Raw genomic sequence first — 25778 nt, 5'->3', positions numbered from 1 at the left:
CATCCATGTTTTGTTTCTATGCAAAAATTTAGCAGCCAGCTTTTAAATGGTTCGAAAAAATATACTGGAGGAGCAAGAGCTAGTATTCTCCATCTCGAACCGAACATATAATAATTACATCTTTCGCCGATAAATTAATTAATCTATAATCATATTTTCCTCTTTCGCCTTTTGAACGCCTCAAGCTCGATGAACAGTTGTTGTGCATTCTTGATCATTTTTCTCTCCACTTCGGCGGCCTTTTTGCCTCCTCCAGCCTTATTTACATTCTGTTTGCAAGGCACACTGGCGAAAATACAACAAGTCCATCTTTTTCGAGCCGCTAGCAGATTATCATGGAATACCAACGACTGCTTTTTCAAGATTGGTCGGAAAGTTTTGTTTTCGATCTGAGTACTGCCCTCCGTACAGCCGGAAGACCTCTATGAATACAAGTGTCTGAATAAAAGTTCTAACTGGGCTATGCTGTTGAGTTATAGCGTTTCGGTATAATGGCACATCTAATGGACATCCTAGCATCCTGCTCAGCTACCAAAATAAGCAACAAATTTAACTAAACATTTTTGTTTGTAAGCAACCCAGCCAAAACTCAATAACACAATAACACAACTTTTTGCAAGTGTAAACGCTAATTCTGAGTTATTAACTTAATTAAACTATCGATAGATAGTTCATGTCTGTGTAAAAAGGCTATTATTGAGTTAACTCAACAATCGACTGGTAACTCTGTGTAGATATGTATGCTTTTAGTGGTTGGTGGTACAGGTCTTCAAACATAACACAAATTGCGAATTATCGTTGACAGGTAAAATATCGATAGCTAACGAGCTACCATACCAGATCCAAAGACGGTTTGGCCAACAATACATCAAAAATATTTTTCTATTGCCTGAGTGTGACCAGAGAACAGAGATGTGAACTGCATGACGAACGGTTACACTGCTCAGGCAGCCGTTTTCTTATGTTAACTTTGCGAAAATTCCTCACGCGCGTATTTCGTCGCCCTCGTTTTTGCCATTTAACTGAAAGTAATGAATTTTGTAATGAATATCAATAAAGAGTTAAAAGTTTTGTTTGAATACACGTGCTGACGATGCATTGAGTTTTGACCTGCTACTGGCAAAGATGTTATCTCCTGGCACTTTGGATTACATGTAAACTTCTTAAACGTTTAAGTTCGGAGCTTCACTAACACCTATCAGCGCTCCGAATTACAGCAGCAGCCAAAATCTCGGATCAACTGCAAGAGCGCAAGCTTTAGCGCCAGAGAGGTAAACACACCAAACAATTTTGCTAGATGGCATTTACTTTACGCATAATCAGAACTTACATATTTATGTATGTATGTGCTGGTCTGGTGCGAGCAATACGCGTTTGGCATTCCTAAATTTGTTGTTATAGGATGAGAGGCTGATCTTGTAATTGGACCAATTCTTCTTAACGTTAGAGAAGGAGAAACCAGGAATGCTCTTCGAGGAACCTCCAGGATGCAATGTTACCCTGTATCGCATGGGAGGCAAGCGTGCCTCCCAGCTACGTATATCTCAGACCGGAGACCCTGTGTTTCCCCTCTCCCCTTGGTAAGGTGGATCAGTAGGACATCGCATGCAGCCTGACAATGGTAGAGGTTTATCTGCAGGAGTGTCAGCGAGGGGATTTCTTCCGACATCATCGACACCGCGTCCGGCTCAGGTGGGACCCCCGGGAGCTCGGGGTCCATCTGGAGCTGGACCTCCATCGGCTTGACCCTTAAGTCGGACTTGTAGTGGACTATGGTTATGGTCTCGTAACCTTTCATTCCGATTCCTTCAGGAGTGCAAGTGACCCCACATTGAGAACGAGGTTGATCTGGTGCTTCTGGTCCTTGACCTCCTTGGCCTTAGCCATCTTCCAATCGGCTGTGAAAGGCAGGGGTTGCAGACCTGCAAAATCCTCAGGATCTTGACGCCAGGGTAGACCTCTTTCATAGGCGAACCGCCTTCGTGTATTTTGGCTGTGTGCCACCGTTCTCCTCAAGCTCCAGCACGAATCTATCCCCGAGCTCTGCGGCAATCAGGTGCCATTTGTCCCGAGGGACATTGCCATCCTCGTCGCCCCTGTCCAGGACGCCAATGGGGGTCTTGCCCCTCGCCACCCCGCGAACGATCTATTCGCTGGGAGGGTTTTTTCCCGTTTGGTTTGCTGGGCATGCCACGGTTGAGCGCCAGGATCCTCCGCCGATCGTTGTCGCTGGCCCATCGCCTCTGCTCCGCTCCCGGTGCTGTCTGGGTTCGACGTGCTTCGGCGCTGCCTGCCTTGGTTGGCAGAGGTTCCCCGGTCTCAAGGCGCTTACAAGCCATGAAGACTTGGTTCTGCTTGGCAGCCACCTCGGTGACCGGTTTGCCCCTGGGGTTCCCTGACATGGACTGGCCCGATTGCCTTACCATCCGTTACTCCACACCTACATCGATTGTTTACGTTTAGATTGCCAGTCCGTTGCCAGCGGAGCTAGACTCATTTGGCTCATTTTAGTACTGTCGAAAGTAATCGATTTTAGCTGTTCCCAAACACATTGCATCTCCAGTGTTTGTTTGAACATAATTTTGTTGGGTAAAAATCTATTGGTTTTACTGTTCAACCCAGAATTTAAGGACTTAGTTCAACGAAATCAGTTTTTTGGTAGCGATTCTTAAGTGTGAGGAGATTTTCATTTATGTCTTTTGCTGTAGGGAAATTTATGAATCCCCTTCAAAAAGGAATTTAAAGTCATTGGTTTGGACTCGTAAACTACCTACATATTTCGATACGCACAAAGACTGGGCGTATTAATCCTTTAATTATTTATTTTTTCATGGCTTCTTTATTTGAATCAGTTTTACTCAACTCGTAGGTCGTAGTTCGATCGCTTCTCTACTGTTATTGGCAATTTTGAGTTCTGATTTGCTGATCTGCTGATCTGCTTAAAAGTCTAGATATTCAAATAGTTGAATATGGTTGCTTAGAAATCTTATGCATCGTTAATTCAATCAAGTGCCGTGAGTCATCCTGAATGTGTCAATTCACCATAAATGTTCATCCGCTTGAAACTGGACAGTAACTGAAAGGGATCTGAAGCAGCGCTTACACTTGCGAAGTGGATAGGCCCGTCATGCGCATGGCAAGTAAAGCTAATTTAGCCTCAATTGATGCTGGATAAGATATTTATACGTTGCTTGGTTTACACTGAAAGTTCAGCCACAACGCGCTGCAAGCTGGCATAGGCATCATTGTTAGATAGAAAACTTAGCAAAAATTCATGCTTGTGCCGTCATCATTTAATTGCCTTTGAGATACTCGAGCGGAAGGGTGAAATATTCAAAACAAAACAATATAAATACATCAAGCTTACATTTTTAAGCTTAAGATCTGGTTTTGAAATGCAAGTTTTAAAAAAGCCCTTATGGATTTTTACAGGGTGAGTATTTAAAAAATTGGTAACATCTGTATATATATGGTATGTATGTATATTTCTTTTGTTAAATACAAAAAAGGTAGTGCTGATATCCAATTACATTATCCCTACTGCGAGACTTAAAAATCAATTCAGCTTTGGTGACAAACTTGCAATAAAAACTGCATTTTTCAATCCCCAGTCATGCAATTTTTGTTCCTCTGTGGGTGTGCGTAATGTTTTAGCAAATTGAGCAATTTGTGACATCTACTTTTTTATGTATGCATGTACATGCGGCAAAAAAAGCACACACACACTCATAGGAATATAATTATGCACACATAAGATGCACGAATTGGTAATGCATTCCACATATGTATGTGTGTGCGTATGTGGATAACATAAGCGCTTTTAAGACATAATCCACTTAATTTGTAGGTCAGTGCAACTGACGCTTGGCTTGGATAGAGAATCACAAACTTGCACAGTTTAAAAAGCTTAATTAAGCATACTAATTTTTATTATTATTTTTATTGAATTAAAAACAGGAAAAAAGGTTTTATTTTTCATTTATTGTTTTTATTTGTGTTAGATTGAAAACAGGCAGAAAGGGATCCCAAACTGATCAGTGAAGCAATATTTCTAAAATCATATCCTTCCGTAGCCTCACATAATTATGTGCATTCATACGAAAACTTTGAAAAACTTGTGTCACAAGGATATAAACCCATGCACATGCACATTCATAGATTATTTCGTAGAGCTATTGAGGTTATAGGAGCAGTAGGGATGATTGCACATCATGAGCTTATATAAATTACTGTATAGGGGAAAGAAGGCTTGCAACCACACGGGAAAAGCATAATTATAAAGAAAAGGCGTCCCATAAAAAATTGACACACATACATATGTAGCTTTCCACATAAACACGCCTTTTTAGGTCGGTCTTCTTTGCCAGAGCAAACATTTTACTAGCTGCTCGAGGGGGGGTACCGAAAAAATGAAGCAAGTTTATTTTTTCAGCTCTGTGAGGTGGTAGTTGACCCAGGCTTCAATGTTTATGGTGTTACTACTTTCTGAGGCTTGCACGCCACGTTGCAAGCCATTGGCCATGCCTTTCCCGGTTGTAGGGAAATTCAAGGGGTGCCGCAATCGACTGATCGGAAGGCTTCCAACTGAAGCGAAGTGAAGATAGATAGAAGATAGTGAAGATGATCTATAGGTCTCGTCACACTCGTCAGTAGTCGTCGTCGTCATTGCTTGGGCCATCGGGTATTCAGCATTCGCCTTGAGAGGGCACTGTGTTGGTAAATGTCACTCCACCCAAATGCTGTACAAAAACACATTGGAGCTGTAGAATCTGCGTACTTATAAATTGTTATTGTTATGATTGCAGATTCTCAATTTACATAAGTATACTGGAATGGCATTGCAGCCATAGTATACCGACTCAAAACGAATCAGAAGTGCTTTCAACAGTCCCATTAATAAAATCTGGGGTACTAGGAGAAACACCCAGAATAACGGACCAGTTAAAAGCCAGCAGAATATACGAGTCTTTTCTTGTAAAAGAGACACCACCGGCAACGGGTATGTTTGGAAATCAGCGAAGTCAACCTCATGAAAAAGCCACCAACGAATCACAATCCAATAATCAAAATAGAGTGGCACGCGTCGTGTCTACAGACATGCTCAGCCGTAATATTTCTATAATTTTGGAAAATCTTCTTAAACGCTACGAACAGTCACAACTTCCCACACATGGACAGGGGATTCCTACGGTAGTGCAAACCAATATACTTATCCGTAGCATGGGACCGGTGTCCGAGCTGGACATGGAATATTCGATGGATTGCTATTTTAGGCAGTATTGGCGAGATAGGCGGCTAAGTTTTAAGGGGCCAATTAAGAGTTTGTCCTTGAGCATTAAGATGCTGGATAAAATCTGGCGGCCAGACACTTACTTTTATAATGGAAAGCATTCTCATATACACACAATTACTGTGCCGAACAAATTGCTTAGACTTGATCAAGACGGAGGAATTCTTTATTCAATGAGGTAAGTTAAGGTCTATAATATTAAAAAATAGTACACGTTCCGGAATGCTTGATTCAGATTAACCATAAAAGCCACATGTCCCATGGAGCTGAAAAACTTCCCAATGGATAGACAATCGTGTCCCCTTATAATTGGAAGCTGTACGTATATTTGTTCAGTTTTCTATATCGTGTTTAATGCCTTATCCAGACTTTAAATATTTCAGATGGTTACACGAACCAACAGCTGGTATACGAGTGGAAAAATCAAGATGATGCCGTTTCATTTGTACCCGGAATGACTCTTAACCAATTTGATCTCATTGGCATGATGCATCGCAATTTCACATCAAGACGGCGAGAGGGTGACTTTTCAGTATTACATGTTGCATTCAACCTTAAACGTCATACCGGATACTTTCTTATCCAAGTTAGTTTTTTGACCTGAACTGATCCTACTGATGCAATATACACCTAACAAAACCAACATTTTAGGTTTATGTGCCATGCATTTTGATCGTGGTGTTGTCGTGGGTATCGTTTTGGATACATCGTGAGGCCACCAGCGACCGTGTAGGCCTCTGTGTGACAGCAGTTCTAACACTTTCCACCATTAGCTTGGACTCTCGGACTGACTTGCCAAAAGTCAAGTATGCCACTGCACTGGACTGGTTTCTTCTGATGAGTTTTCTCTATTGCATAGCCACATTGCTAGAATTTGCTGGTGTTCATTATTTTACCAAGCTTGGCAGTGGAGAAATACCACGTCTGGAAGAGCATTTGGAAAATATCAGGAAAAATAATATGCCACCAGCACATGTCATTGAAGCCAACGAAGAAATAAGTGATGAGGATTTAGAAGATGCTGACAGCGATGATGTCAGTGAGCAAATGAATTCAGAGAATGATATTTGCATTTGTTCTGAACATGACAATATTCGATTCGAATCTGCAGAATCATTACCAATAGCACTAGATGACACAGATTTTCGTAAGCGCAACGCCCTCACTTGTCCTATCTTTAACGTAAGTAAATGTTAGATCCGAATATTTGAATACCGTTATTTTGCTGCAATCTTTACATGAATAGCACCCAACGTACATCTTTCCAAAGACTTCTTCGCGTGCAACCACCATGGAGCGAACCACGCAAACAGAACCACCCGTCGTTTCGCGTATGCGCCAGATGTGGCTCTGCCTCAAGAGCGACCAAAAGTTCCGAAAACAGCGTGAACGCGACGCAGCTGCAGAAAAGACTGAACAAGGTCGCAACGTAAGCTATGTAAATAGCGTTTCGCTAATCGACCGCATCGCCCGCATTGCGTTCCCAATGTCCTTTGCGCTTTTTAATCTTTTATACTGGTTGGCCTACGGAATGTATAAAAAAGAGTTTTCGTGGTCAACTATAAAGACATAGCTTCCATCGATTTCATTGTACATAGGTGTTTTGTACCATTCTTTCGAATTGGGTTTAATAATGTATGTTAACGTTTTTATAATACTACGAATATAGGAGCACTGCAAATACAGTGTGGATTTTGAAAGCTGTAACATTAAACAAACTCAAACGCATTTTTTATGGTTTTGTCACATTTTATTGACAAGGGGGCACCAAAATTAAATAAATTCGAAGACTTTCCGATCGTTTTTTATTTTTCTGAAACGTTTTTAAACTTCGTTATGTATTTTAATGAAAATTTCCTAAAATTATTTTAAAATGTATGTCTTTTTAAGTCTAATCAGAGTGAGCGATTATTATTTTCACACAACTTAAGTTCTGACATCTGGTTGCAATGAACTTTTCCATCCGGTGGCTTAAATGAATTTAGACAGTAACCCCAGTTTGGTTTCGAAAAGGTCCGAAATGTCAGTTAGGAAAGGAGCCACAAGAACCGGAGCCATCGGTGTCCCAGGGTCGGTAAGTGGCCGTCCGGGTTCCCGTTAATTGGCTTCTAAAAAATATACCCATTTGAGAATAAGTAGAAAAGCGAAGATGAACGTTGTGAAACGCGTCGAACGCGTCACTACTTTTATTCCCGGTCTCAGTCAGTATATTTGTATATTCATATGTACATACATACACATGTACTAACATACATATGTAACATAACGATTTTTTCGAATTTTACATTTTACAATTTTTCTACATTTCTCACACCAACACCCACTTTTAGCTTGCCCACCTCCCCAAGAGACGAACTGTACGAGCCAAAGAGTGCCAAAGAGAGAGAGAGACAGAAAAGCAGCTTGAATCGAGTTGCTGAAGTGCTAACGGCTAGCGGCTAACCTTATCTTCAATCCACATCATGGCAGATCACGCCATTACCAAGCGATTTTCCCTCAAGGAACCAACCAACTTTTTCTGAAAGATATGGAGCTTAGACATAGTCTGATAATATTTTTTTTTCTATGCCAGAACCTTTTTTAAAGAATAAAAAAAAACTGGTATTTTGTAAGTCTTTTTTTAGAGGTAGCTCTTCTTATTAACTTAAGTATCTTACATCTGGTGGTAATGATCTTTGCCAGAGTATTTCATTACTCAAAAAAACTTAAATTAAAAAAAACTCTAAAAGATGTGGGTATTTAACGGAAAATTAAGGGTTTGAACTCCTTAGATTTAAATAAGCAATACCCTAAACGGCGCCAAATTAATACAACTGTATACAAAAAAATAAAGGACTAGGATATAATCTTTTTTCGACTTTTTCTGAGTTTTTCAAAAGTCCTCATTTTTGTATTCAAAAGATTAATATTTCCCAGACGGTAAGCTAAAGATACAAAGTGTTAGGGTTCGCTTTATAGATGCAGTTGTCAGCTTTTTAGAACCAGATTTGAGATATTTAAGTTATGTGAAAAAAAGAAGAGCACCTCTACCCATACATCCGTCCGGATTTAAAACTACAGCTATCGATGAAAAGGTATTCGGTCTGTTCCTATTCAAAAAACAATTAATTAAAATTAATTAATATTATTAATTAAATAAAGTTAATTCGCGAAAGTATTTTGTCCCCCGACGCCGATTTCGGTAAATAAATTTCAGGCAGATCAGAAATGTTGACAAAATCGTTTGCTATGCAGACGGATGTACATATGTATGTGTGTATGTATGTATACATACTTACATATGCCTGTAGCATACGGGCTTCAAGAATATTCATTTATTGACATGACTCACACTAAATACCCTAATAACAATTACTCGCTTGTGACGTCATTTATGAAATATATTTCGTAAATTTTAAAACAATTTCGAGAGCCCGCTAGCTTTAGAGCAGGGCTCATCAAGCATACATTCACGCACCAATTCTGCGTTTGTTTGCGAAAACAGCACGCAAAATGGAACATTGCAATGCATTGGTATTAGTACGATTCACTGTAATACACGTGTACGTGAGCGGCAGCGTCTCGGCAGATCTTTTTTCCTTGCCATGCCCTGCCCTTCTTTAGAGCCATGCAGAAAAATGTTAGTACCAAAAAATCATATGGCGTTACTCATCTTACTATTACATTGTCTGTTTCTATCTCTATCTGACAGGACTGAGGACTCGCCTAGTGCCAGATATAGTCAGTAATCATCTGTCGCTGGTATTCGAATTTAAATTATTTCAATTAATTATGTTTCCTTTTATTTGGAGTCTGATCGCAAACAATGATCAATTTAGTTACGCGTAGGAAAGTAGACATTTTTAACATTGATGGCCACTATTTTACGTCAACAAGAAACTTTATTTATCATTAAAAAATAAATAAACAGTATTGCTTGCAGGTGAAATTATGTATCTTTGTTGTGTAAAGTAGTACTCATTGGTACTTGGATAATTGATGTAACCTCTGATGTTATGCGTTTTTCTTTATATTTTCCGGCCAAAGCTTTAATTTTTAGCATATTCCTTGGTATTTTTTCAACGTGTGAGTTCATCTTCCAAACTCTATATTTGGAGTAGACTTCTGTTTAAATGCTTAAAAACCTGAAATTTTTAACAACTACACACAGAGTAGAACTTTATTTAATAACAATAATCATATTTATATATGCATGAATGTATGTATTTAAAATTTTCCAATGTTGCTGTAGCTTTAAGAGCAAAACAAAAAAAGCCTTTATTAAATAGTTCTGCTTCACCGGGTCCATTGGTACTTATATAATGGTAACCATGGAAATCGTGCCCTGTCTTTTTCTCCTCTAGGTTAGGGCTCGGTTCCGGCTAACGCTAATAAGCTAATATTTTTCAATGATTTTGTTTAATCTTTGCTCTGCATGTACTTGATCAAATCAATGACGCGGTTTGAGTAGCCGAACTCGTTGTCATACCAAGAAATAAGTTTGACAAACTTGTCGTTTAGCGATATTCCAGCCTTAGCATCAAAGACTGAAGAGTGAGTATCGCTAAGGAAATCAGTTGAGACAACTTCCTCGTCAGTATAGCCAAGAATGCCCTTCAGAGGACCGTTGGCAGCCTCCTGTACCTTGGCTTTAATTTCATCATAGCTGGCGCCCTTGCCCAAGCGAACAGTCAAATCGACAACGGACACATTGGGTGTGGGAACACGGAAAGCCATACCAGTCAATTTGCCGTTGAGAGCAGGAATGACTTTTCCAACAGCTTTGGCAGCTCCAGTGGCTGCTGGGATAATATTCTGGGCAGCGCCACGACCATCACGCCACAATTTTCCGGATGGACCATCGACAGTCTTCTGAGTAGCTGTAGTGGCATGTACAGTGGTCATTAGACCCTCAACGATCTCAAAATTGTCGTTGATAACCTTGGCTAAGGGAGCCAAACAATTGGTAGTGCAGGAAGCGTTTGACACAACCTTCATGTCTGGTTTATAGGCATCCAAATTGACGCCGCACACAAACATGGGTGCATCTGCGGATGGTGCCGAAATTACAACCTTCTTGGCACCGCCCTTCAAGTGAGTAGATGCCTTCTCAATTGTAGTGAATACACCAGTGGATTCAACCACGTATTCTGCACCAGCGCTGGCCCAGTTGATATTAGCTGGATCGCGTTCGCTGAAAACAGTAATTTTCTGGCCGTTCACAACCAGGAAACCGCCCTCAGCGACGACAGTACCCTTGAAACGTCCATGAGTTGAGTCAAACTTGAAGAGATACACCATGTAGTTGACATCGATGAATGGATCATTGACGGCAACAACGGAGGCTCCCTTGTCGATAGCGGCGCGAAGTACCAGGCGGCCGATGCGTCCAAATCCGTTAATACCGATTTTCGACATATTTTAGCTTGTTATTATGATGTTTAAGCACAATTTCTAGAAAAAAAAATTTGTACACATATGTATGTTATTAGTAGATTGAAAATGTGTAATATATAGCCGTTTAAAAGGGAAAGTTCACTACCGTTCAGTTCGCTTGCAAGGAATCGACTGTGCCGTATCAAAAGCGTGGAACACTTTCGTTGAGTTAAAATATTCCGAGAAAATTTTCAAAGTCAAATGAAGGACGTTTACGTCAATCGTAACCACCACAGCGAGCGAGCTTTTTTTCGCATGCAATTGTTGTTGAGTGCCATGATGAAAACAGGTAAAGGTGGACTTGCAAAGCGTATGTGATCCCTTTCTCTCTGCGCATGTGACGCCGGTTTTTTGTTTGTTTGGTCGAATCATTTAATTTAAAACACCCACCTTCTTTCTTATCACTGTTTTAAAGCATAATAGACATTCCTAACCAATCTGCTTATATGTATCTACATATTTACACAAATATTAATATATACATTTCGAGATAAATACATGAATACAGATAAATATGTATGCGCATATGCATGCACAGATGCCACTAAACAAAATTGTCGACAAACAAGGTACATACCAATAAATATACAATGCATTTCACAATAAAAAATATACATGTTAAGAATAAAGCCTTTTTTCAGCCAGGTACTTAGTTTTTTAAACAAAATTTTAGAAAAATATTTATGGAAATATACTATGTGACGTCATAAGATTCATCCAAGAGTATGACTATACCTTGTGTTCCGAGTACCATGGTAAAGACTACCCAACAGACATAATGAGTAGGTATTTTGTGTTTGTTTTACTGCAAGTAATCGACGATACTCGATATCACCACCCGAACCGAATTTTTCGGATGATATATTTTTTATTCTACGGCAGAACTCTTTTTTAAAGAATACTTAAGCACTGGTATTTTTTTGTTGCTGTTTTTAAAGGTAGATGTCTGGTTGTCACATAGCTATCTATAAAGAGAAACAGCTGAGCTGAAATTGGGTATATTGTTCGCCATCGATTAGAGTATAGGCCAATACTCAGATCAGCTAAATTTGTTGTTGATCAAATCAGGGATGATATTTGTATCAGAAAAAAGTGTACGAGGGCAGTACTTAGTTAAAATAAAATAAATACTTGATAAGCAGCCGATAGTTATTGATGTACGCCCTTGAAAAAAGGCATACACATATATTTTCCATACAATCTTTATTTTTGATCGCTAACACTTTCTCTGATCTGGTTACTGGGTTTAAGTACTAGTCAGAAAACAAACACAAAAAGTAAATTTCAAAGGAATATTTCTTATCGATTAAGACTTTTTCACATCGGGGCATTAGACTTTAGTTGACAGCGAACCGCGAAAATGTTTATTGTATAATGATTTCTACATTTGTACGTACATATATGTACATTTATGTGTCTATAACGTACATCCATACATATGTAGCTTAAATTGCTTTTTTGAGCTTTCCGAGGACAAAGCTCCAAAGATACACAAGTACACATATAATTAAATAGTATACAAACATATGTACATATGTATATAAGTTCATCTTTGCATTACGTACATTTATATGCATGTACATACATACTATGTACATACTTTCGCTTTTACGGAAAAACATTACATATTATGTATACATATGTATGTACATATTCCTATGTCTTATAAAAAAACACTTATGTGTGTATGTACATATTTATAAATAATGTTAAGGCATGCATATGTATATGTACATAAATACACATGTATATACATATGTATATGCATACACCCATATATTTATGTAAAGTAAATTTACATACATGTACATATGTATGTATCTAAAGTTATGTACATAAATATATGCTTCTATATGTACATATGTACATTCATTTGAGCATTGAATCAAATTGAATCAGTGCATTTGAATCAAACTCAAATTTGACAAAGATGAGTACATATATATGTACATACATATGTATGTATGTATGTACATAGATACAGTTAATCAAAAAAGTTCAGTTACACCTTGCATAATGGTCCAGACAGCTAATACGTATGCATGTACACACATACTTCCCTCGCGAAGTAATACTTAACGGTCGTACCGCGAGGGGGACACGTAGAGTAGGGGGGTTTTTAGTGGGTGAGGTAATTCCAAGTCTCACACTTATCGGCTTTTAATGCTTTTCCCTCCTATACATACAAAAAAACCAAAAAAAACATACATACATAGTATGTATTTTGGCTGCTATTTAGGTTTCTGTCCTAGTCATAAAAAAGCTAACTTTGGTGGATGAAAATGGTTTTTTTCTTAGCAAAATTTTCCAGGAAGATAGAACCCCTTACGCAAACTTTTGGCACTCAAAAGAAGAAAATAAGACTTAATCAGCCTTTTTCGTAGCTAAACATCGTCGATCATTCAATTCTTTTAGATTGTTGGGAACAAACAGATCCTATTATATGTATGTTAGATGAAATTTGATGTTTTGAGTTCTCAACAACTCTGTTGGGTGGGGCGATATGTGAGATCTCGAATTGTGGTAATGAAGAAAAGTCCGTATGGGAAGTTTGGTTTTCCTCGATTTTGCTAAAACAACCTGCCAAAATATGTTTATTTAAATAGGAATTGATCTTCGCACTTTTCTATTTTCAAAACTTAATGATGTGACCAGTTGCTGTTGAATAGTTTCCGACCAAACATCCGACTATTTGATTTGAAATGGTTTGGCATTTGGTCGCTTTAAAACATGACTATATATATCTATCTATCTATATATACAGAAATTGTCAACTGTTAAAATTTTATAAGTAGATTTTGTGCCACCACGATCATATTTTTGTATAATTTTCTTGCAGGCATCGACACGAGCCTCTTTTGGGATCGAACACACATATTGTGTGTGTTTATATATGTTTAATAAATCACATTATAAAAGTGTTGAAAAGTACATACATATGTCCAAAAAAAAATGGAAGAAAATCGTATTTGAAGAGAAAATTTGCTGTTATTTGATTATCCGTAGATTTTATTCGTGATTTTTCGATAGTGTTTCTTTTTCACCATTCCAAAATAGCATTTAACCCGTCGCTGTTTTTCGATAAGTAACTTTAATCGACGCCTTGAAGAAGTCGAACACAACTTTGCAATTTCATAAATATTCTCTTACAACGAAAATACAATTTCTGAGTGTGTGGGAAAATATATTTATTTACCCTTTCAATATCATATGCATGTAGCTTTCTGTAAGAATGCAGAATGAGGAGAGCTGTATTTAAAAAGCCATGTCAATTGTAAATGGACGAGCATGTCATGTCTGTACATATGCCCCATAAGAACAGTGATCGTGAAAATAGTTCGAATCAACACAAAAATATCAATATAAAAGAAGGGTTTGATCACACAGAAAGTGATGCGACGCATCCAATTTTACGCGTTGATTACAGCCTACAAGGTCAGCTGGCTCAGTGCTTGACGTGTTGTGAAAAATTTGAGTACAATACCTTTAGTGACATTTGTTCACATTACACGTATTACCATAGTCAGAATCAAGGCGGTTGTGCCAAGTGTTTATACTGCTTACGCGACGTCCATTATTATTTACGTGCGGGGAAAGTGCTTCCAGAAGCCTTTCACTATTGTTCGCCCCGGAAGCAAAATTAAATTGAATTAAGTCGCTAATATGGCTAATACAATCAGTGAGCATGTGGAAAGCTTGATAGACTCTGATCAAAATTTTGAAGAATCAGAAGAGTCGGAATATTCAGATCACGATGAAGTCCAAAGCACAACTACAACATTGGGTCAAGCACGCCTTTCAGACTTAAACGATAATGGTGCTGTGGACCATCAATCTTTGGCAATAAAACTAAAAAAACCCACGGGAAGTTTGGCAGATAATTCGGAAGAGCATCTGAAAGAAACTCAAATAAAAGGTGTCAGCAATAATAGTTCTGGACATCCGAATTACGGATTTGGAAAGCGGTGGTCCAAATCGGAAGATGTTTTGCTTAAATCGTTAGTTGAGCAACATGGCGAACGTTGGGAGGTTATTGGGCCGCACTTCAAAGACCGACTTGATCATCAGGTGCAGCAACGTTGGGCCAAGGTCTTAAACCCAGAGCTTATTAAAGGGCCATGGACACGTGACGAGGACGAAAAGGTTATTGAGCTCGTGCGAAGTTTTGGACCCAAGAAATGGACTTTGATTGCTCGATATCTAAATGGACGAATTGGCAAGCAATGCCGCGAAAGATGGCACAATCACCTTAATCCGAATATAAAGAAAACTGCATGGACTGAAGAGGAAGACACGATTATTTATCAAGCTCACATTCAACTCGGAAACCAATGGGCCAAAATTGCAAAACTTCTGCCTGGACGCACGGACAATGCAATCAAAAATCACTGGAACTCGACAATGCGACGTAAATATGATGCTGAGCGCAGATCGGTTAATGCTACTGGAAGTGATTTGAAAAGCTCTCGAACACATCTAATTACATTAATCAAAGCTGGTGGCATAAGTAAAGTGCAATCTCAATTGCTACATAACAGACTTTCAGCACCAAAAATAGAGAACAAATCTCAATCTATGGATAATGGAATCATGTGTAACAGAAATACAACAGCTGAGCTCAGCGAGATGGTGGATTCTGCTGGAACTGAGCCGCTTATTCCCTACTCAGCTATTGGTATGCATCATCCAGTTGGTAAATGTCTAACAATTCCACTTCAGCGGCAAACACCGAATATCTTGAAACGGTCTCGTAAAAACATTCCCGAATCGAATATACCAGCTTATCCATCAATTGATTTTTCCTATGATGAAGCCAAGCCTAGGCAGCCGGATTCCCCCGTTATAACTCCCATAAAAGCATTACCATTCTCCCCCAGTCGATTTCTTAAATCTCCATGTCTAACAACCTTTGAGGACATGAATCTGCGCGCAAGCACGCCTGTTATGAAGATATATAACGGGTTGGGAATAGAGGTCAAGAAAGAACTGGAAACTGGATCTATTGAAACGCCACAGAAGAGTGAGTATAGCGTACAAATGTTTACAGTGTAGTTCAATGAAATAACTTAACCGTCTTCTTTTTTTCCTTTCAAAATTCTAGGTAAAATAGGACCACGAACACCAACTCCGTTTAAGAATGCTCTTGCTGAAATTGGGAGGAAACGTGATGGTCGACGATATGAGCCGTCTAGTCCGTCTAGCCTTGCCGAAGATCTGGCAGAAATAATTCATGAAGAACAGCTAAACGATTCTGACACATTAGAAAATGGGCAAAGTAACAAACGAGTTGGTTGTGGCAATATCAGAAAGACTTTACGAAATAATTCGCATAGTATTGAAAACGAAAATGCAAGCTCAGCACTGTCACCGCCTCCGAAACGTGCAAGGAAATCTTTACTTTCCAAGTGGACCGCCAACCATCTGCCAAATGGTGGATTCACGAAAAAGATCCAACCGTTCGAAACTGAGACACCTAGCAAATTTCTTACTTCTCCAAGTGGCATTATGAAGGATACACTTTGCAGTGAGCAAGATCTTCCCTTCGATGAAGACAGGAAGGAGAACAGACCGTACTTCAGTCGAAGCAAATATAAGACCTCAGGTCTGCTTCCCTATGATAATGTCATCGACCCAAAATGGGCTCGAGTAGCGTGCGGCAAAACCAAAGATCAACTATTCATGGAGGAGCAAGCGTACGCATGTCTTAAACATCTTTCTTGTGTCCCACGCTCACTTAACTTTGAAAAACAAAAGTGACTCACATTCTGCTAAGCTAAGGTTTTTTTCTTCATATTAATAGAACACTGTAACTGCATTTTATATCGAGAAATAGGTTGCGTTGAAATAGTATTTAAGAGCGATTGTAAATTCTTTATATTGAAAGCAAAGTAATTTTCACAATTTTATTTTTATACCCGGTACTCGAAGAGTAAATAGTAAAATCGATCGAATAGTAAATAGGGTAAATTGTAAATATAACGGGTAAACGTTTCCGACCTCATAAAATTTATACATATTCTTTATCAGTATCAATTGCCAAGTCGATAGAGCCATGTCTATCTGTCCATTCTTATGAGCTCCTAGTACTCAGAGACCATAAGAGATAGGGCAACCAAGTTTTGCATCCATCCATAGATGATGAAAAATTGTAAAATTTAAAATTTGAAAAAACCGCTAAGGTGTACTACTGAGTACCGGGTATAAAAGTTGTGACGCGTAAGAAGCGTCTCACAAGTCCCTTCTCGCGTTTTCTAAAGTTAAAATAGATCTGTTAAAAGAAATTTTTTGAATTTTTACTAATAAACTAAAATCTGCAGAAATAATAACTATTCTTTAAAAAATAGAGACCAAAAATGTGTTCTATTGCGGGCTATTTCTTTACGCCCCGTGGACAGAGGGAGCGAGCGGGTTTTCAATTCTCCTTTGGTCTCTGCCAGAAGGGTGTGTAGAGTCAGAAGTTCGGCTGCAAAAACAAATTCAGTCTGACGACGAGCCGAGACAAGAATAAAATGGGGTGTAACGTTGTGAGACTCGTCACAAGTTTTATATCCGGTACCATGAAGAAATTATATAAGAAGAGCCCGTCGTCGGCTGCGCTCGTCGTTTTATTTCCTTAGAATTCAGTGCTTGTTAGCTTGTCGACGCGAAAGGTTGGGTTTCTCGTATATAAACCTTCCCGCACAATAAAATGTTTTATTTTTTGCAGCAAAAAAATGTTCAATTTATTTTAGAATTAAGAGTCTAAGAAAACAAATATACATTAAAAAACAATATTAACGACAACTCTCAAGTAGTAAATTATTAATAAGCAAAAGAAAAGAGAAAACTGCAACTCTTTTTCTTGCAATGGCAATTTTAAAACCCACGCCATCAAAGGGTTAATCAGCACACTCCATTGTCGTTTACTCGCACTTACAGCGCAGAGCCCTTTCACTCGCCCTTATTGACCGCATTGTTAGGGAAGAAATTTTGTCGACGGGCCCTCCTTATATAATTGCCTCATGGACCCTCCTTATATAGTTTCTTAATGGGGCCGTGCCGAGCTAGAGTCTAGCTCTTATGGTCTTTGAGTACTGGCTACTTAAGGGTAAGATTATCTTTTTTGAGAACACAATAAATAGATTGAATAAGGTATCCAACTGGGGCTGAAGCTCCACTGTGTTTAATATTTTAGTGCCGGGTCGACGGTTTTTCTACACCTGGGAAAAATGATTGGTGGCGTGCGTCGAGGCCAAAAGTTGATTGTCATAAGCAACCAACAATACCAATCAGATCAAAGTCATCCATGACGGGCGAGAGCGATTTGAAGCTGTAGGAAGATTCCACACAGTTACCCGGAGTTTCAGAAGCAGGCGACACAGGCCACTTATCCTTAGATCCTACCTAAAACGATGAACCTCTCGGAGAATGCAGTCAGTAAGCTAGACTTCAGTGAATGTTGCTGCAGGGCCATCCAAAACTACAGGTAGGTTTGGCATCCTACTGTATTTTCAGAGGCTACGTGAATCGGGCTTGATTTGGGACATATGCTTCAAATCATATACTCTCTCATAAAGGCAGAATAACGATCCTTGATTGAAGGATTACGATCCAGTTTACATTACATTCATTCTAGCTTCCGAATCAGGAGAATTTAGCGTTGCCAAGAGCGCAGATATTGAAACCATCGTCCCACCGCCTTATTCGACGCCTGATAAAATATGCTAGCGCCAATGAAGAGACGTACCCGCTGAGGATTGATTCATGGTCGGTCGGCAAGCTGAATATTATATGGAGTGTTCGGCTAAATCAAATGCACGAATTGGCAGAGAGCTGGGCGTCAAACAAGATATAGGGACGGACAGAATAACGGACGGAAAGTCGAGCGGGACAGTCAGGTTGAAGACCATCAAGAATAAGATCGACAGAAAATTTAGCGCATCTGAGTACTGGGCTTTTTACAAGTTACCGAAATATAATTTGAAAATGAAGATTGAAATGAAAATGGACTGTTAAGACTACTAATATCCTGGTGGCATGGGGACATAAGGAAACTTTAAGGGATTGCCAGGATACTTTCCTCCGCTGGAAATCATGGAAGGGTGGAACACCGCTTCAACGCCTAGCTCATTAATCTTTCCTAGCCGATCGACAGCCTTTTTGTTTCATTTCTAGTTCCGTTTTTTTATTTTTGAACTTTATGTTTATATATAAGCTATGAAAATATTTTTTTCGTCGTTTAGCTCCCTTTAAGCACAGTACCAAGATGCGCTTAATTGTCGGTCGACCGAATCAGGGATGATATGCCTATGCAAACAATAAGAAATCATACCTGTTTTTGTTCGAGCAGGATGTTGCCTCGGAGATCGAGGCACCCGACAACGAGCTGGAGTTGGCCCACGAAGGTGACTCCCTAGAGTCGGAGCTGATGCTGGAGTTCGAGGCAATGTGCCGGAACGAAAGCTCCGGCGAGTCGGACGCCGACAGTACAGTGGTGGAGATAGGAAAGGATCCCTCTGAGGCTCCTTCAGATAAATCTCCACCACTGTAAAGCAGCAACTGCTGCCCTCCTACTCCGCTTGGAATCGAGTGGAGGCGACGTAGTCCTAATCCAGGAGTCTTGGGTGGTTGGAGACAAGGTCTGTGGATTAGCGACGAAGGACTACAAGCTGATTGTAGCACCAAAGGAAGGTAAAATTCGCACCTGCATTTTAGCTAGAAAGCACGTAAACAATACAGCAGCTAGCCTAGATCTGCAAGGGACACACCTCAGAGTGGTGTCGTCCTATATGGCTCACGACCAATGTGACCCTCCCAGGGACCTCGTCCGCAAGATAGCCAGCGACTGCGAGAGGTCAAACACAGGCCTACTGATAGGTTGCGATGCCAACGCCCACCATACCCAATGGGGAAGCTCGGACATAAATGTACAGGGTGAGTCACATTTCAGCTTCATCCTAAACTCGAATCTGGTTCTCTGTAATCAGGGCTCTGCTCCTGCCCGGCTCTCAGTAGAAGGAGGCTAAAATATCTGGGCTCACCTTTTCTTAACGACATTTCAGAAATGGCTACTATAGGCCCCAGGAAGATAGCAAACTTTGTGAGAGCATCTGGATGGGAGCACTGTTGACACCCTGACAAACAGGAGGAGAAGAGGAAAAGATCCAAGCGGAATCACAACGGGCCGAAACCGGCCTAAGTGTGTCGGGATTGTGTAATCCCGACGACCGCCTCAACCTAACCTTGCCTAACCTATTCTTATACTCGGTACTCATTTTATCAGTTTACAAACAAATAGAACACATGTTTATTGCGTTTCCGACTTATCCAATAATGCTGGGCTTTCTCCAAAAATTGTTGTCCCCCAAGATTCATATCCACTTTGAAATAACACACCACTCATGATTTCATACTAAATTTGAATTTTTAACGGGTTTCATTTTATAAACAAACACAAAACAGTGTACCTAGATATATGTCACTTTCTGTAGCAAACTCATTTGGCTCATCTGAGTATTGGGTTTTAGAGTCCTGGGATAATTTGTAACGTTTGTTTAGTAGGAGCCGATACACGGTCAAACGAACCCCCCTAATGTTACCGCATGAGCACGGAGGGGGCGTGTCTGTAGTTCTTATTGTCTGTGAGATCCATGCGCTCATCGAGACGGACGGACAGACACCGACTCGGCTATTGAAGCTGATTTAGAATACATATCCTTTATCCTAAAATTATCTTTCTGTGCGTTACGCATCATTTTGAAAAAATCTAAAATATCCCAAAAATGTATCGTCGGAATGAAACAAAAAATAATATTCCCAGTCCTTTGTAACATATTAAATAGTTTTATGGAAATTAATAAACACATTCTTTATTATTGTCGATAATTTGTCAATTGGCGAGTCCCAAGTCTTTTCTAATACTATTTTTGTGTAAGTTCGAAACATATGAAATAAATAGCCAATTCCTGAAAGCAGTTTTACGCATTTCTAGAGATAGGCCTTAAGGTGAAACCCGGCTTCCTGTACATAATTGGTTTAACCAATGTGAAATTGTTGTGATAAAAATGTTCCTCCAGCAGTTTTATGAATACCACCACTAGTTATGGCTGTCAGTTTCCAATTTGTCGATACTATCGAACTATCATATGAATACATCGTTGTTTTTTTCGGACAGCTCTGACTTGTTTCTAGGTGTTGGCTGCCAATTGTAGAGTGCAAATGAAAAGTTACGGATTGGTGTCTTCGTTGACTAAAATTTTCACTTGTTAATACTTGTCTAATTAAAGCTATCTGTTGAGGATAGTTAACACATTTTGTTAAGTGTAAAACCAGATTTTAAGTGTAAGTAAGTTTACATCCATAAAATTTGTAAATGCGAATGTCCAAGAGTTGCGGAAAACTGATTTCAATGCCTGATCTGTTTCTATTTTGTGTATGTGCTTCAATAAAATTTTTCCTCGTATATGCATATGCATGCAACCATCTCTTTACGCATGCACACATGCCATATTTTTGAATAAGGTAATTGTAGCTCGCATTGTAGGTTTAGCTAAACTTGCAATAATTTATACAACGTAATTTGAATTCATTTTACTATCCTGAAAAAATATATTCTACTATTTAAAATTGATTATTTTTTCTTCTCTATTTCTTTCTTGCTCTTTGTCATATTTGCTGTGCGCTCTTGGCGTTGGTGTGAATGGGACAAATAATCATCTCGACTGTTTTTGTCTCACCTCCTGTGGTCACGTCGACCTGCTTTTGCTGACGCGCTCCCGATTGCGCACCGCTTCGTGTCACTGGTCGTGCTGCTTACTCTAACCTGCGTTATACGTATCGGCGGTGGTGGTGCAAAATTGCAATTTTGGTGTACAAAAAAATCAAAGTGAACAGCCAAAAGAAGCAGGCTACCTAAAAAATAGGCAACAGAAAGGAAAATTTTCATTATCTTGCTGCAAACAAGAACATTTTTAAAAGATAAATCCATTTTGAGTCAAAAATCCGTTACGCTAAACCTTAACAACAAAAAACCGGACATTTTAGTGATTTTAACAGTGTGGAACAAGTGTGTGTCGCTTAAGCTGCCATCAATAAAAATATATTTCGAACAAATAGAAAAACAACCGAAAACCAATTGTGCAGCAGACACACAAGTAAAGTGTACGAAACCAATAATAATAAACTGAAATCAGTTTTGTCGCCAGTCTATGGAATCTCAATAACAAAAAAAAAATCATTCAAGATAATAGAGATATGATAGAAAAATATATTTCTTAGCAGCGATCTTTTTACACTATACGCACCACAGTTCGATATAAATGTGGTAATATTTTAAGTTTTCAGAGTTTCGATAAACAAACGACATCGTTTTACGAAAAGGATTCAAAGAACAAAATGTGTGTATAGTGCATGAAAAAAAGAGCCACACGACACCAATAAGGATTGTCTATTGACACTTAATCCATGGTCAGCTACTAGGACGTGAAAAAAAGCAAATTCCAAAAGATTGTCAACGCCGCAAGGATCTGCTAATTCATAGGACGATACTAACTCGCTTCACAAGAATCACGTACGTATATTTATGTTGAAATCATCTCAGATGAGACTTACTGAAATCCGTAAAACCTTTTTTTTAACTAGAACTTCCGCCACCCCAGCATAACTAAAGAGCCTTCGCCGAGTACATACATCGGGAAAGACGTGCATAAAAGATTCAAAAACAACAGAAAAAATAATCAGCTTAGCGATAAAAGATGAATGAACTGGACAGTCTTAGGCAAGAAGCCGAATCCCTTAAAAATGCTATACGGGATGCTCGCAAGGCCGCCTGTGACACATCCTTGTTGCAGGCAGCTGCCTCTCTGGAACCTATCGGACGCATACAAATGCGCACCCGACGCACGTTGCGTGGCCATTTGGCGAAAATTTACGCGATGCATTGGGGCAACGACTCCAGAAACCTTGTATCAGCTTCACAGGATGGCAAGCTAATTGTTTGGGACTCGCACACCACGAATAAAGTGCACGCCATTCCACTGCGATCTTCGTGGGTTATGACCTGCGCGTACGCTCCATCGGGCAGCTATGTTGCTTGCGGTGGTCTCGACAACATGTGTTCAATTTACAACTTAAAGACGCGCGAGGGTAATGTCCGTGTGTCCCGAGAGCTTCCGGGTCATGGTGGCTATCTATCATGCTGCCGCTTCCTGGACGACAATCAAATCGTTACCAGCTCAGGTGATATGTCATGTGGCCTTTGGGATATCGAGACTGGCCTGCAAGTTACTTCATTCCTGGGCCACACAGGAGATGTTATGGCTCTTTCACTAGCTCCGCAATGTAAAACCTTCGTTTCTGGCGCATGCGACGCTTCTGCTAAGCTGTGGGATATTCGGGAGGGTGTTTGTAAACAAACATTTCCAGGCCACGAATCTGATATCAACGCAGTAACCTTTTTCCCGAATGGACAAGCGTTTGCAACCGGATCGGATGATGCAACCTGTCGCCTATTTGACATACGCGCCGATCAGGAGCTTGCTATGTACTCTCATGACAACATTATTTGTGGCATTACCTCTGTGGCGTTTTCGAAGAGCGGCCGCCTGTTATTGGCGGGATATGACGACTTCAACTGCAATGTGTGGGACACGATGAAAGCTGAACGGTCTGGTATTCTTGCCGGCCACGATAACCGTGTATCATGTTTGGGAGTCACTGAAAATGGCATGGCTGTGGCAACTGGATCGTGGGATTCCTTCTTGCGTGTATGGAACTAAGCGAGATTAAAAATTCATTATTGGGTGGGGTGGGGTCAACGGTTGCGCAGTCAGCGGTTAGTGGTACACCATCTGCATTGTGATCTGATGTACATGCTTTGGTGTAACCTCCCTGTGCTTAATTTATAATGAGTGTCTGCAGGTTTTGAAAAAGTGGGCGCAGCGACGTTGACTAGAATGTAGACCACAACAACAAAGAACTTTATATACAACATTATTTATATTGCTATATACTTATTAACTTAAATTATACAACAAACCAAAACGCAACATACAAATAGACATACACACGCATACAAGAATATTATTAGTGTAAATTCAAAACAGAATATAATGAAGGCCCGGCCCCGCTGATAGTCAATCAGAAAGTTGTTTTGTCAGAATTCGGGTTACAGTTACGGTTTAAAACGTACATACATACGTACAGAAAAATTACTTCATGTCTTATTTATTGAGTGGACGAGTGCACGACCAGGAGTACAACACCATGACGCATTAGTCGTTTGCACATTGAAACAACTACAGTATCATTGAAGGAATGTATGACTTCAAACAAGAAATGCAATTTTTCGCGTATAAACATAACTTCAGAAAGTAAATCCTGATGAAGTGAAGTCAAATAAAGTTAAAGCATTTACAAAATAAAAAAATCACAGCAAAAACTAAAAGTATATTAAAATTATTGCGTAAAAAACTTTAAAAATCAAGTAATGAAAAAAGTAAACAACACTTTATAACAAAAATTTTCTTATTATGATTAAGTCCTTAATTTATATACAAAAAACAAAAAATAATGATTTAAATAACATACTTATGTATTAGTGAACAACTATTTACATATAATACGATGGCCATATAAGCTACAACAATAAATTGAAAAACCACTTTAAATCCTACAATACATAAACGATTCATAAATGTTTAACAAAATCTTAACATACATACATACATACATATGCATACATAGAATAGCGGAAGTAATGGGTGGAGAAGTAAAATACAAAACATAAATTTTGCAATAACAGCGCTTGAAAGTAATAGATACATACTAAATTTAATAGAAACAACAATTCGGTTCCATTGTTTTCCCCCATATGTTACTAGGTTTTTCAGTGTGTTTGAATTTCTTTTATTGTTATCTGCAAGAAAAGACTTTCTTCATACAAATATTTATCATTTACTGTTTTTATATGTTTGTTTGTTGTCTTTTTTTACAGCAGTATAACCCATATCCATGCGTCATGCGTCACGGTTAGACTTTTTCCTTAGCATTTTCGAATTTTTTGAAGCTCTTTTCGTATACTTGCAGATACAGAGTTTAACATACTGCTATTCCACTTATTCAGTATGCATGGATTTAAAAAATTAAAAGAAAGTATGTAGGCTTGGGTCCGATAGATAAAAAGAGATGCAATTAACTAAACTGAAACCGCTTTGCAAGCAGTAAAAAGTTATCATAAATGAAGTTCACTTTAGCAAGAAATCACAAAAATGCGTGTATTCAACTAAACTCAAAATCATCACAAAACATTGTTTTCAACCTTCATATACTTATGGCGTATTGGTGTGTTAGTTACAAAAATGGTATTCTAAAGTCTGCAGTGTGTTAGACCATTGCAATTTTTCGAACTGTACTTGTTTATAAGTACGTCGCAATGTTACACTCGATGCACTCCTATATGATTCGTGAATTTTTTTTGTATCGTAAGCTTACAACGTAATAATGTATGAACTTCTGCATATGTAGCTAAAAATAAAACAAAGCTATTCTACATTAAATGCTTTATTTTATTTCTATAATTTAAAAAGAGAAATTAGTCCGCTCAGATTCCTAAATATGTTAGTATCAGAACGTTTTCCGTGTTATTATAAAACTACAATTTATTCAGAATTTTATTATGTTTATATAAATACGACATAATTTCACACAAATGCACTTAAACATAGATATTTTAGTTAACGGTTTTTTTTTATTTTGACTATTATCTACATATATATACCGAAATCGAATAAAATTAATGAAAAAAGTGTATCTTTGTAATTAGCCATTTACATTACAAAGTAAACCAATTAAAATGTGTCAACAAACAAATTGGCATTTAAATAAAAACAAAAGGGTATGTGTTCATCTAAAAATAACTGACATATGCATACATACATAAAAGCAAAACATATTCAGAAATAAAACTAAATACAATTTATTTATAATTTGTGTCATAGCCGTCAACTCAGCGGTATACTTAGAATATACATACATGCATACATACAATAATAAAGAAAATTGTGTTAAGCAAACGCCAATCAAATTAATGTATGTA

At 38.8% G+C, this 25778-nt stretch overlaps 5 protein-coding genes across 7 annotated transcripts; 4 read left to right on the top strand and 1 right to left on the bottom strand.

The window, feature by feature from the left end:
* The first annotated feature begins 3404 nt into the window (after nt 1-3404).
* On the top strand, nt 3405-6935 carry LOC117890094 (gamma-aminobutyric acid receptor subunit alpha-6). Of its 2 annotated transcripts, none has more exons than XM_034794762.1 (6): nt 3405-3433; nt 4806-5468; nt 5526-5608; nt 5674-5876; nt 5942-6472; nt 6537-6935. In XM_034794762.1, exons 2-6 carry the CDS (start codon nt 5002-5004, stop codon nt 6861-6863), a joined length of 1611 nt encoding a protein of 536 aa, XP_034650653.1. In that variant the 5' UTR covers nt 3405-3433; nt 4806-5001; the 3' UTR covers nt 6864-6935. The 2 variants fall into 2 exon arrangements, 1 of the variants encoding a protein (XP_034650653.1); XR_004648556.1 differs by lacking the exon at nt 3405-3433 and having other exon boundaries at nt 4906-5468; nt 5942-6286; nt 6402-6472; nt 6537-6657.
* A 2752-nt stretch (nt 6936-9687) lies between these two features.
* Nucleotides 9688-10964, bottom strand: LOC117892029 (glyceraldehyde-3-phosphate dehydrogenase 2). Its single transcript, XM_034797952.1, has 2 exons — nt 10812-10964; nt 9688-10723 (listed from the first exon to the last, which is right to left on the bottom strand). Exon 2 carries the CDS (start codon nt 10685-10687, stop codon nt 9689-9691), a length of 999 nt encoding a protein of 332 aa, XP_034653843.1. The 5' UTR covers nt 10688-10723; nt 10812-10964; the 3' UTR covers nt 9688.
* Nucleotides 10965-13803: 2839 nt separating this feature from the next.
* Nucleotides 13804-14376, top strand: LOC117896639. Its single transcript, XM_034805089.1, has one exon. The coding sequence runs from the start codon at nt 13984-13986 to the stop codon at nt 14347-14349; it is 366 nt and encodes a 121-aa protein (XP_034660980.1). The 5' UTR covers nt 13804-13983; the 3' UTR covers nt 14350-14376.
* Nucleotides 14336-16697, top strand: LOC117896631 (myb protein). The gene is made up of 2 exons (XM_034805077.1): nt 14336-15725; nt 15807-16697. Exons 1-2 carry the CDS (start codon nt 14369-14371, stop codon nt 16460-16462), a joined length of 2013 nt encoding a protein of 670 aa, XP_034660968.1. The 5' UTR covers nt 14336-14368; the 3' UTR covers nt 16463-16697.
* Nucleotides 16698-20869: 4172 nt separating this feature from the next.
* LOC117890380 (guanine nucleotide-binding protein subunit beta-1) lies at nt 20870-24817 on the top strand. Of its 2 annotated transcripts, none has more exons than XM_034795183.1 (3): nt 20870-21025; nt 21571-22253; nt 22325-24817. In XM_034795183.1, exon 3 carries the CDS (start codon nt 22438-22440, stop codon nt 23458-23460), a length of 1023 nt encoding a protein of 340 aa, XP_034651074.1. In that variant the 5' UTR covers nt 20870-21025; nt 21571-22253; nt 22325-22437; the 3' UTR covers nt 23461-24817. The 2 variants fall into 2 exon arrangements, with proteins under 2 accessions (XP_034651074.1, XP_034651083.1); XM_034795192.1 differs by having other exon boundaries at nt 20871-21025; nt 22021-22253.
* The last annotated feature ends 961 nt before the right edge of the window (nt 24818-25778 follow it).

Source organism: Drosophila subobscura, chromosome A, assembly GCF_008121235.1.
Source record: "Drosophila subobscura isolate 14011-0131.10 chromosome A, UCBerk_Dsub_1.0, whole genome shotgun sequence".
Lineage (NCBI taxonomy): Eukaryota > Metazoa > Arthropoda > Insecta > Diptera > Drosophilidae > Drosophila > Drosophila subobscura.
Note: the sequence above shows the minus strand (reverse complement) of the source record. Positions and strands in the feature narration are given on the sequence as shown.

Bases quoted from the DNA above. Each gene is read 5' to 3' on its own strand.
- LOC117890094 (XM_034794762.1), top strand. From the start codon at position 5,002: ATGTTTGGAAATCAGCGAAGTCAACCTCATGAAAAAGCCACCAACGAA. The intron at 5,609-5,673 runs GTACGTATATTT...TAAATATTTCAG, and splicing joins TCCCCTTATAATTGGAAGCT to ATGGTTACACGAACCAACAG. The intron at 6,473-6,536 runs GTAAGTAAATGT...TTACATGAATAG, and splicing joins TCACTTGTCCTATCTTTAAC to CACCCAACGTACATCTTTCC.
- LOC117892029 (XM_034797952.1), bottom strand. From the start codon at position 10,687: ATGTCGAAAATCGGTATTAACGGATTTGGACGCATCGGCCGCCTGGTA.
- LOC117896639 (XM_034805089.1), top strand. From the start codon at position 13,984: ATGGACGAGCATGTCATGTCTGTACATATGCCCCATAAGAACAGTGAT.
- LOC117896631 (XM_034805077.1), top strand. From the start codon at position 14,369: ATGGCTAATACAATCAGTGAGCATGTGGAAAGCTTGATAGACTCTGAT. The intron at 15,726-15,806 runs GTGAGTATAGCG...TCAAAATTCTAG, and splicing joins TATTGAAACGCCACAGAAGA to GTAAAATAGGACCACGAACA.
- LOC117890380 (XM_034795183.1), top strand. From the start codon at position 22,438: ATGAATGAACTGGACAGTCTTAGGCAAGAAGCCGAATCCCTTAAAAAT.